Source organism: Gossypium hirsutum, chromosome D06 (genome assembly GCF_007990345.1).
Source record: "Gossypium hirsutum isolate 1008001.06 chromosome D06, Gossypium_hirsutum_v2.1, whole genome shotgun sequence".
Lineage (NCBI taxonomy): Eukaryota > Viridiplantae > Streptophyta > Magnoliopsida > Malvales > Malvaceae > Gossypium > Gossypium hirsutum.
In genome coordinates this window covers 5239206-5251167 of record NC_053442.1, presented here as the reverse complement: position 1 = coordinate 5251167, position 11962 = coordinate 5239206, and the positions used below count along the sequence as shown (strand labels likewise).

The 11962-nt window shown below is 32.9% G+C and overlaps 1 protein-coding gene across 8 annotated transcripts; it reads left to right on the top strand.

Moving 5' to 3' along the window:
* The first annotated feature begins 385 nt into the window (after window positions 1–385).
* Window positions 386–6944, top strand: LOC107949204 (uncharacterized WD repeat-containing protein C2A9.03). Of its 8 annotated transcripts, none has more exons than XM_016883938.2 (10): window positions 386–756; window positions 1072–1266; window positions 1381–1548; window positions 1669–1755; window positions 5262–5396; window positions 5491–5592; window positions 5687–5778; window positions 5899–6004; window positions 6090–6176; window positions 6267–6944. In XM_016883938.2, the coding sequence occupies exons 2-10, from the start codon at window positions 1108–1110 to the stop codon at window positions 6678–6680; spliced, it is 1350 nt and encodes a 449-aa protein (XP_016739427.2). In that variant the 5' UTR covers window positions 386–756; window positions 1072–1107; the 3' UTR covers window positions 6681–6944. The 8 variants fall into 8 exon arrangements, with proteins under 8 accessions (XP_016739427.2, XP_016739428.2, XP_040951065.1 ...); XM_016883939.2 differs by having other exon boundaries at window positions 445–756; window positions 1104–1266; XM_041095136.1 differs by lacking the exons at window positions 386–756; window positions 1072–1266 and adding an exon at window positions 3237–3288 and having other exon boundaries at window positions 1412–1548.
* Window positions 6945–11962: the final 5018 nt, after the last annotated feature.

Here is an 11962-nt window from a genome sequence, read left to right as displayed (position 1 = left end):
TATCCAAACTTACTTAAGCGGTAAAGAAAGAAGAAAAAATCTAAGAAAAAGTTACACTAATAATTTGGGATTCATATCACTTTTTATATAACGTATTTAATTATGTGATATATAAGATTAAAATTTTTGTTAAAAATGATTTAGCTCTTTTATTTTAAAGATTAATATTTAAATTTAATTAAAAATAAAAATTGTAAATTAGAGCATAAATTTATGTTAATTAATAATTTAATGACTCCCACGGAAGTATCCACAACTACCGTAACCGCGGCAAAGTTGGCCACTAAAATTCAGGCAGTTGAGAGTGGGACCCTTACAAAGCACACGGCATTTCATGTCTTAGTTTCATTTTTTACCCGTTGGGGGCCATCAGTCTTGGGGTCCACTGTCTCACTACCTCGTTGCCTACCCAAACCCGCCCTCTCCGTCTTCACCGCTCAATGCTATAAGTATCGCTACGGGGACGGTCTCCATTGCCCTTTGCGCTAAACCCTCTTCATCATTGCACTTGAATACTTGTTCTTTTTTTGCTCCATTGTTTGTTTTAGATTCTCCATTCGAGTTCTAAACTGTACTTACGGTGGTTAAAACTTCTTCGCTTTTCTTGTTTATATTTCCATCTGTTTGTTTCTCGGGAAAACCGCTACAATTCCCGTTCGTTTGGTGCTTTTTAATTCGTGTTCCTGTGTTCTTCCTGTTCGTTTGCTTTCAAGGATCTTTGAATCTTCTTGATCTATCGTCTACCATTATTTTGAGGTATGTTCTGTATTCACATTCATTCTTTTTCAATTTCCTTTATGTTTTTGAATGACTTTTGCAAACTGTTTATAAGTGACTTGTTCTATGACTCTTTTTTTAAAGTCTTTTTCCTTCTTTAAGAGTGTTTGTTTATATAGATTTCTGCGTTTTTTTCCTTTCTAAATTGTTCCTTACATAAGAATGAGTTTCTTTTTCTTTTCTTTTTTTTGTAATTTATCTTGTCTAATTCCTTATTCGACAACCTTTTTCTTTTCAGTGTTGTTTTGATTGATATTCAGTAATATATGCATTAAACGCTCTGTTTTTTTTCAGTAAAACTTTCTTGTATTGCTTCCTGACTGTAGAACGATGGAACACTTTCAAAACGACGATCTTGAATATATTGTCGATGACTATTACGACTTCGATGATTTTGAGCACGACGATCTCTTCGCTGAACCTGATCCTCGGCGAGATACTGCTGATTTTGACTCGTTTGACTCCGACTTTGAGGACGATTTCGAATCAGTACGTTCTTTTTTTAGAAGTCTTTCACGATTATGCTTTGATTCTGATGATTTAGATTCTAGAATATGTTGTTAACCTTTTTTGGATATATGTATGGCCGTTACTCGGAAACAGAAGAAGCCGAAAACTGATACATCAGCTGTGGAAGCAAGAAATGGAAAAGATATACAAGGAATTCCTTGGGAGAGGCTTAATTTCACTAGAGACAAGTATCGTGAGACGAGGTTGAGACAGTATAAGAACTACGAGAGCCTTTCTGGTTCTCGTGAAGGGATGGAAAAGGTCAGTTTCTGAGTTTCTTGCTAAATCTAAAACGCTAATTCTACTTCTGACGTGAAAAATTATAAAAAAACGGTTCTATTTAATCAATAAATAAACGGTTCAATTTATTGGTCTTGACAGGAGTGCTTGCAAGTAGAGAAGGGAAATGCCTTCTATGACTTTCAGTTTAACACGAGGCTTGTCAAGTCTACAATTGTGCACTTTCAGGTAGAGAATCTGCTCATTACCTTCTGTTATTTTTACTATTGATCTTCTGTTTGTTGCAATTTCCTTCCCTTGTTAAGGCATCGCACTGCATTCTTTGGGTTGACGTTTCCACTTTAGGAGAAGTCTGGTCAAGAGGATTCGTTTTTTTTTTTTTTAACATAGAATGAGTCCACTTGGTCAATGTTTCTGCATACAGCTTTTCTCCGTTCTTTCTTTTTTCGTAGTGGTTTAGATGTACTTGCAGTTGATCAGAGACGTGATATATTCAGAGTCCCTCCCCCCCTCCCCCTCCTTTCAAATTATATGTTAGTTTTGTTATCTAGAGCTGTTTGCCGCCTTCAACTTGTCATCCTTTGCTAATGGTTTGAACTTCAATTATTTGCATATTGCAGTCTCACAGTTTTGCAGTTCCTGTTGTCGTTTTATTACATTTTATCCTTGCTATTTAATTTATAATAGCTCTGTGCCTGAACCTTTAATTGGAGACACAGAGTTTGCAGCTACTCTGTGAGACCTTAGGCTTCTATTTATCCCTTTGTTTGTAGTTAACTTGGCAGCAGCCAACTAATTTTAGAGTGATACGTTGTAGATATCTATTAGGTTTAGCGACGCCATATTTTCATTCCAATTTGACTTGAAAATTTTGTTGTCTACTTTTTCTTGTTCTTCTATTAATTTCAGATTTTTTATGTACCCCACTGGAGGCATCAAGATGGGGTTTGTATTCACATGAATCCTTTTTGTGCAGATTTGCGAAGGATGCTTTAGTTTATAACTTGCCCATGCTAACAGTTATACCAATTGTAAAAATTTAAAAGCGCAATATTTGCAGAGGTACCATCGTGATTATGGATATCGATGCTTCATGTCTGTGGTATGAGTTGGGATTTTTGACATTTATTAGCAATTTATAGTAGTAGAACTTTAGGTTTGTAGTTTGTAGATACATGCATAGTTTCATGTACTATGAAGAGTTCACCATACAATCATGTACTTTGAAGAGTTCACCATACAATCTGTAATATCCCATTCCACCAGATTCTTGCATATGCCATGGCTTCAGTATCCATCAACTGTAAGGCACTGAGGCTCATGATGTTGGTGAGTTTTGAACTAGGATGTAGTATTTGTGACACTAGATTAGCCATTCGCCTAGAGTTGCCATAGGTTTTACTTCTGGCTACACGCCTACACCCTACACTCACCTGAACAAGGTGCTAGGACGACAGCTACATCTTACTCGTAAGAGTCTAGGTGTTGATTAATCCCTTTTGTTATCCTTTGATATAGATTATATTTGCATTTGATGGGATTACGATCTTATCTTTGTCTTTAGATGTATGGTTCAGTTTTATGGTTTGTATAATTTATGGGTTTGTTAGGAATATCAAATTTGTTCTACTTTTGCCTGTTAATTTATATTGATTTAACCTGTGGCATCTAGGAATGCTATTTCTATCTTATTTCTGCCTTTAAAGCAGGTTGGGAGTCATTTTTGAGCAGCTGGCGCGGTAAAGATGCATTATTTTTATGGTATGACAGGAAGCATTTTAGAGGGCCCTTGTAGCGATGCAAGTAATTTGACTAGAGCTATATGTCCCACACTTTAATACTTAATTTGCCTTTCATCATGCTGCATTGTTTTTGAATCATTAGATGCATTATGTCATTTGATTATTGCTTTTGGGGATCATCTGCATGCATAATTCAATTTCGTTTACCTGATTTACTGCTGTTAAATATCATCTGCATGAGTATCGCATATTTTTATTTACTTCATATTCTGTTCTGAGATATCATCTGCATGGGTAATTTCCATTACTAGATTTGCTGCCCATGTTATTCTTAGATGTTTGTTCCATATGCAGGTCAAAGTTTCCCTCTTTTCTTTTTTGGATCTGTTTTTTGCACATTTCGTTTGTAATCAAGTTATAGATATCATTGGATTGATGTATATCTTATGCATTGATACTGCTGTGTTCTTGCTGTTGTTTTTGTATTTTCTTATCTTCTTTACTGTGTAATAGAGATCTGGAGCTGTAGGTGCATTTATATAACCTCTTTTAGGTTCTTGAGTAGATGCTAGGTTATGTTGTGTTTACAAAGAGTGGCCCTTGCTAGGTCAGCATCTCTGTGGTAATCCCTAGGCATTATGGTTCGTGGCAATTAGTATATAGATATCTCCAATTCCTTTATCATCTTTTTGCAAGTATTCCATGCATTAGCCACTCAGCATGAATGTGTTCCCGTTTCCATTTTATGTAGCACAGCATTTTCATTTCTACCGTTTGGTTTTCAATGTTACCAAGGGATCCATGTTGTATCATATTCGTGTGTCATTGCATCGAGTCATACTTCTAAGCTTATAAATGGAGTGCTTAATGCTTCTATCTTCTCTTCTCATCATTCTAAGTGATCCGTGAGATTTTCACGGTATTGCCATATCGCCATATTTTCATTAGCTAACGGTGCTTTAGGCTTGTTTCAAGTGATCCTCATCCTGATTACTTAATCACATCACTGTGAGCTGTGTGATAGTCTTTTGTGCTTTACATTCTGTCATTTTATAGTTCTCATATGGTTTTCTATCTGTCATCTTTTTTTCTTTTTCTTTTTTTTTTCAAAAATTTCATGCATTACCTACTATCTGCGAAATTTTTTACCCATTTTTTAACGGGTGTTTGAGGGCAGTAAATTGGGGCTTGAATTTTGTATGGGAAATAAGGTTAATCTAGGATGAGATTAAGTGTTCTGATCTATACCTTTTATCTTTTTTCCCCCTTCTTTTGACATGGAATTAAAAATGTTCCTTCTAACTTACTTGTTGCATTTATGGGTCTCCCTCTTTCATGGTTCTGTTTGGTGTTGCAAATTTTAATGCATTACCTGTGCTCTGTGAATTTTTGTTTTCCATTTTGTTATTTATGTAATGGGAAATTTGAGGAAAGTGAATTGGGGCTTCCCATACTGAAAGGGGGCATACATGGTCAATCAACGGCCAATTTTTCTTTTTATGACTGTTCTTTTTCCCTTTCTTTTCTTCCTCTTTGTATGGGATTCACAACATTTATTGGTGGTAAAATGTGGTTACATGGTCTTACAAATATGTTACTAGTAATTCATTTTGAAATTAATGTGCACAAGAAGATTAATGCTTGTTTGTCTTTCCTATCAACTACCAATTTCTTTTTTATCCATACTCTTGATCATGGCATTGGGCCGTACTTCTTGTTGCAAGGATGCTGGAAGGCTGAATTGTGGCTATAAATTGTTTTGGTCACCCCATTGAGTGGTGAAGCTAGTTAACGAGTCTTTAGTTAATAGTAACATTACCATCTGTCGGTGAAAGGATTATGTGGAAGAGTATGGTCTTGTACACATGCACACTAATTTAAGATTTTAGTTTCAATTAAGTTATCTAGGTGATGGATATTTTTATCTGCTTTCATGCTTGAAAGAATGCTGATATATGGTATTGTGTTTAATTTATTTATTTTATCATGCAGCTGAGGAATCTGTTGTGGGCTACATCAAAGCACGATGTGTACCTCATGCAAAACTACTCGGTAATGCATTGGTCATCACTGCTACGCAAGGGCAAAGAAGTGCTGAATGTGGCTAAGCCAATTGTTCCCAACCTGGTTAGTGAATATGGCCATGATTAATTTAATTTGACTTCTGCTGCTTTGTTTGAAGAGCAGTTGAGATAAACTTTGTATTTTGATATGTTTGTAGAAACGACAATCTCAGCAACTCTCTAGGGTGCAGATTAGCACCATGGCAGTTAAAGAAAATTTAATGGTGGCTGGTGGTTTTCAGGGGGAGCTTATTTGCAAGGTATCTGTTTGCTTGTTTGACAAATGTTTATGGGATAAAGTATTATGTTTGCAATTTGGCTCATGCTGTTGAGAGTATTTTTCTGCTTGGGCAGTATATAAATCAACCGGGGGTGGCATTCTCGACAAAAGTAACCACTGATAATAATGCAATCACTAATGCGGTGGATGTGTATCTCAATCCTGGGTGAGAAATATTTTGATCCTCTTTGAGCAGTCTAACAAAGAGAAATATTTTGGTTATCTTGAGCAATATATTACTTTGACTACATTTTAAAAGAAAACTGAATCTTCTTTATTTCTGCAGTGGTACAACAAGAGTTATGGCTGCAAATAACGATGCTCAAATCAGAGTTTTTGATGCTGAAACTTTTTCAACCCTCAACCGGTTCTCATTCGACTGGTCTGTAAATGTAAGTGCTAGTCTTCAAATCCTTGCTGTAGAATTTCATTTTTTCGGGTATTTTTCTTACTTTTATGGTTGTCTTCTCTTAACAGAATACCTCTGTTAGTCCAGACGGGAAGTTGCTTGCAGTCCTTGGAGACAGTACCGACTGCCTAATTGCCGATGCTCAGTCTGGCAAAGTATGTCACTCTTGCTGGACATCCAAATAAATGGTGCATTTTGAGGTTTAAATCTTGTTGATGTCTAATTTATTGTGTACAATGCTGCAGGTCACTGGCACCCTAGAAGGACATTTGGACTATTCTTTTGCTTCAGCTTGGCACCCTGATGGGAACATTCTTGCTACTGGGAATCAGGACACAACTTGCAGATTGTGGGATGTAAGAAAACCAGCCCAGTCCCTAGCTGTATTGAAGGGAAGAATGGGAGCAATTAGAGCTCTCAAGTTCACATCAGATGGTCGATTTCTTGCCATGGCTGAGCCAGCTGACTTCGTTCATGTCTTCGACACCAAGTCCGGGTATGTGAAGTGCCAGGAAATTGACTTTTTTGGTGAGGTTGCTGGAATATCCTTTAGCCCAGATACAGAATCGCTCTTCGTTGGTGTTGCTGATCGCACTTATGGCAGCTTGTTAGAGTTCAACCGCAGGCGACATAACCAGTATTTGTATTCCATATTGTAAAATCTAAGGTGAAGCCAATATCTATAGAGACGAATGATTGTGAATATTTAAGGGATGGGTTAAAAATTGCGTAGGATGATTGGGTTCTATTATATAACTTTCCGGGCTAGAGTACAAATTTAGTGTTTGTTTAGGTTGTTTTGGTGGAGCTTCAATTTTTTTACTACCAAAAATGAATTCAAAATTTTGCTCATGTAAAGTTGTTAGCAATCGTGTGTAAGGAAACGTTGGCTATAATTTAATTATCCAAAGCTTATCCTGCAATTTTTAGATAATTTTCTAGAAATTTAAAATAATATATATATATAATATGCTGGGAAATTTTCCAAAAATTTGAAACATTTATTTTAAAAAATAAATCCATAAAATTTTCCTTTTTATATTTTCTTCTCAACTTTTTTTGCTTTTACTATTTTTCATCCCAATATTCTAAGAATTTGAATCCTTTCATGAATTTTTAGTATTTCATTTTGTTTGGTTCATTGGAAATCTAGAAATGCACCAATATTTTGAAGATGTGGAGGAATTGGTTTTATTTTCGAATAAAAAGTGATGGAACTCAAAGCAAGGAAACGAAACAAATTGGGGGGAGAGATTAGAGATTTTATGAAAGTGGTTGAATATTTCGAAAAAGAAAAAAAGATTGAGAATATTGATTTGAAATTTATTTCAAAAATGAAGATAACTTACGATATACGTTAACAATTTAATAATTAAAATGTCATAAGTTAATGATATTAATAATTATATAGTAATATAGACCATACAATGAAATCCCAAAGAAAAGATGACAAAATAGAAGTTCTAAAGCAGCAAACAATCTATGAAGATGGAAAGGAAAGAAGAGGTAGTGTTGTTAGGTCTTTGTCAAAGAGTCGTGGTAAAACCGCGTTCCAATTTTTTCATTTGACCCACGGATTTGCCACTGCCATTAGCTCAAAAATGTCCTGAAAATGACCCCTTATTTTATCTGCTATTGGCCTACTCGTTTGCTACTATTTGAGGCACCTTTTCATCACCTCATGGTTATTGATATGCACAAATATTTTATTTTATTTTTCCTTTCAAAATAGACAAAAATATTATGAAAGCAAATTGTATTTTTCTCTTTTTATTAAAAAATAATAGACAGATTAATCATTGTACATTAGATCAAAGGGTAAATCAATCATTCTATTAAAAATTCTATCCGTTTTTATTGTTAAAAGTTAGTCCATGAACATCAACATGACATACACATGACACACCACGTGTTACTATTTAATTATTCCGTCAAGCACACTAACTTTTAACAATACAAATAAATAATTTTTTAATAAAAAATTAATTCACTCTTTAATCTAATTTCTAATATAAACTACTTTATAATACTAATTTCTAGTTTGTTCACCAGCGCTTAGTGTTATTAATGCATGCTTATCAACAAACTAATTGGGCTGTCGATACCATTGGATATGGACAACCTTATCTTAATTTATGGTTATTAATTTGACACCAAAATTAAAATTAACTTTAGTTTTAGGTTAAAGAAAACCATTTATTTGTCTTTAGCATGCAACTTGGAGCCACTATGCTTTTGTTCAACTTCTATATTCTTTTAAGGCCTATATGATATACCTCAATCTGATAACAAATTTAGAAAAATAATTAATACTTTTAACCAATAACAATGTGACACATGACATTATTTTATCTACATGGAATAATAAAAAAATTAATAAAAATTGGGCAGCCTACCTTTTTAGTCATTCAACTTTAACTTTATTTATTTTGAACATTCAACTATGAAAATATTCAATTTAATCACTAGGAAATTGATTGTTTTAGTCATTCTGGAGTTGAATATTCAACGGCTTATGGCATGGTTTTTTTTTAAAAACAATTTCATGTTTTATTTCTCTTTTTCCTCACGACCAAAAGTATTCTCTTCTCCCTTAAAAGACTTTTTCTTTAAACTGAAACCCTAGCTTCCTTGGCTTCTCTGGTTTTTTTTTTTGGCCGATTTCTGACGGGTTTTGTTGGTTTCGTTAATTTTCTGGGTTTGGGTTTAGCAAGAATAGCAATGGGTGTTGGTTTGGGAAAGTTTAGGGGTTGTTGGCTTTCGCGAAAGTGATGGTGTGCAATGGGTAAAGTGACTATGCACTTCGTTTTATTTTCTGATTTACTCACATAACTTTTTGAAATTAAATATTTTAGTCACTTTCTTTTTAATTGCTGTTAGTTAAGGGAGGAACAAAAAGTTGATGTGGGCTTTTTTTTATTGGCCTAATAACAAAATTTAGCTTTCCAATATTTATACATTCTATCAATTTGATCCTGAATCTAGAAAATCTAACAAATTTTATCAAGAAATAACTACACCATATCTCACTCTTGACAATCCACACTCTTGACCCTCTCTCACTCTCGACAATACACACTCTCGACCCTCTCGTCAACCACCATACACGATGCATCACCATCATCATTTCCTCTTCTCTCAACACCCAACAAACACCAAGGCTTCCTCATCTTACCACCCTTCCTTTGACCCAAAACTAGTAGCCAAATTCGATTGAAACAATACTAGCCTCATGAACTCACCATCTCACTCCTTTGCCCGACACCATCACCATCACCATTTTCCCCACACCTCCTGCCAACCATCTACCTAATACTCAACATGCACCAAACCTCACCCATCTACCGCCATTTAAATATTTTGATATCCACGAACCTAACTAAAAATTTGACTAAAGTAAGTGCACCTATCAATTAATAGAATAGCTATGGTGAGCAAAGATATCGCTCCCATGAAGACTAAAAGTACTAGTAATTACTGTCTTTCTATTATTTAACCGAATAATTCGAGTGATTGATTTAAAAACTAAAACTAACTAATTTAATTAACTAACGAACATGACAAAGAACAAATCTCGAAAATAATTGAGTAACAATCAATAAGCAAAACCCAGGAAATAATTTACCTAGATTTTATTTGTGACTATCAATCTAAATTACACAATTTCTTTACTTAGTAACTTGATCTGAAGAAATCCCTAAATTATGCAAATATCTCTTTTAAGCATAAGAGCAACTGACTCTAAGTTGATTAATTAAAAAAATTTCTAATTAAAACCCCAATAATCGCATTAACTCATGTCGAGACCCTTTTTAAAATCAAATTTTATTTTAAAACAAAAATAGAGTCTGCACCAATCCTTTTTATTTAGGTGTGATTGGATCACCTCAAAACTTGGTCATTTTAATAAATTGTTAGATTCATTAAAACGATACTTTTTGGTCTACAAAATCCATGAAATAGGTTCGGGAGTCGGTTACGTATGAGGAAGGGTTAGCACCCTCATAACGCCCAAAATTGGTACCTAATTAATTACTTAATGTCTTGATGTTGAAAATTAAAAATTCGAAGAGAATTTAAAATACGATCCCTCCTTGCATGGTGTTATTTGATGGTATAAAAAAAACCGATCTAAATTGAATTTTTAATGAGGAGGCATTCTCATTTTGGGTTGACCAAGACGAAAAAATCATGTCTCGTAAGTTGGGACACAAAATCTCGAATTCTCGAAAATAAGAACGCTCACCGTTTAATTATTGCCCAAATATTATATTTTTAATTCTTATTCATTTTATTTTATTTAAAAAATAATAATAAGGGACATTCAATTATTTTGGTTCAAGGAGAAAATCGTACTCTGTAAGTTAGGGGCACAATTTCTTGAATCCTCAAAATAAAGAATATCGCATTGGTTTAAATTGCTAAATATACAATGTGTGAAAATGAAACTTCTAATATGACATGTTATGGACTTATTCGAACATAAAACATTACATAAGATACACGAACATGTTTAAATGTTTTATATGATGTCATAAGGACGTAAATAATGCAATATATCATGACTCATAATAATGTTAAAAATGTTAATTGGTACGAATAATAATTAATGATAATAATTAAGGACTAAATAATAAATTATACAATTTAAAGGGCAAAAATATAAATAACAAAGATGAAAAGTGCAAGGAATTAAAAAGAAATAAACATGCTGAATGAAATAAATAGAGGACTAAATTAAAATTTAAACAAAATTTAAAGGGAAAATTAAAAAACAAAGGCGTAAATAAAAGACTAAAAGAAAATAATTGGGAAATTTGAGGGTAAAATTATAAAATCCGCAATTTAAAGAGGAAAATAAATAAAATAAAATAAAATTTAAGCTTGCTGGACTTTAAATAATAGAAAATAAAGGGACTGAATCTAAAAATAAAGACTAAATTGAAACCCCAAAAAAACTTTGAAGTCAGAATAGCAAGAAAACAAAAAAAAAACAAAAAAAATGAATAAAGGATTAAATTAAAACAAAATGAAAATGTTCAGGGACCCAAGATGTTATTTTCTCCCAGCCCAGCACATGTGCCATTCCCAAAAAAGCATTGGATAATCACCCAAAAAAGCATTAAGAATGAGGTTAAAATATGTTATTTTTGACACTTATCATGTTTTTTTTTTAAATATCACATTATTGATATTAAAGCAAGTGTTTCTTTTGCTATTTTCATTTAAAATATCACATTATCACATTATGAAAATTTTTAGATTTAGGATCAAATTGATAAAACATACAAACATTGAGTGTTCAATTTATTATTAGACCAATAAAAAAAGTTTACGTCAACTTTTCATCCCTATTTCAAAAAAAAAAAAATTGGATGACCAACATAAAACAAATTTTATAGTTAAATGATTATTCTTGTAATTTACCCTTCCCATTGTAATTTTTTTGATGTTGTGATTAAATCATTATCTTTTTGTAATTCAACCATCAAAATGCTAATTATTTTCTTAGTTATCATATAAAGATGAAATATCTATTGGAAACTCCAATATTCACCCTTATTAAAAGTTTTATATATCAAATTATTTATTTTTTATTTCATACCTTAACTCTTAATTGGCTTCCTGCCATTGTTTGATTCCATACAAAGTAAAAGTTTATATCTCTCCTAATTTAATTTCTCACTACAAACTTGAAAGCTTTTAAATCTAATTTACTTCTGCAAGAAAACAAGAAAAAAAATTAGGGTTGAGCAATTTAGTAAGAATGAAGATGGAACTTTAAACAACTTAGGGTTTCAACTCTAGGTTTCTTTCTTAGATGATGATGATATCCCCTCAAGTAATAATAATGTTAGCTATAAAAAATATATAATATTTTAAACTAAATAAATAAACTAAAATAAATATATATTTTTTTAAATTTTATTAAAAAATAATT

What these genes read in the sequence shown, in the direction of transcription:
- LOC107949204 (XM_016883938.2), top strand. Translation starts at nt 1,108, where the DNA reads ATGGAACACTTTCAAAACGACGATCTTGAATATATTGTCGATGACTAT. An exon ending in CTCGTGAAGGGATGGAAAAG is followed by an intron (nt 1,549 to 1,668) that starts GTCAGTTTCTGA and finishes TGGTCTTGACAG; the next exon opens with GAGTGCTTGCAAGTAGAGAA. An exon ending in AGGGGGAGCTTATTTGCAAG is followed by an intron (nt 5,593 to 5,686) that starts GTATCTGTTTGC and finishes CTGCTTGGGCAG; the next exon opens with TATATAAATCAACCGGGGGT.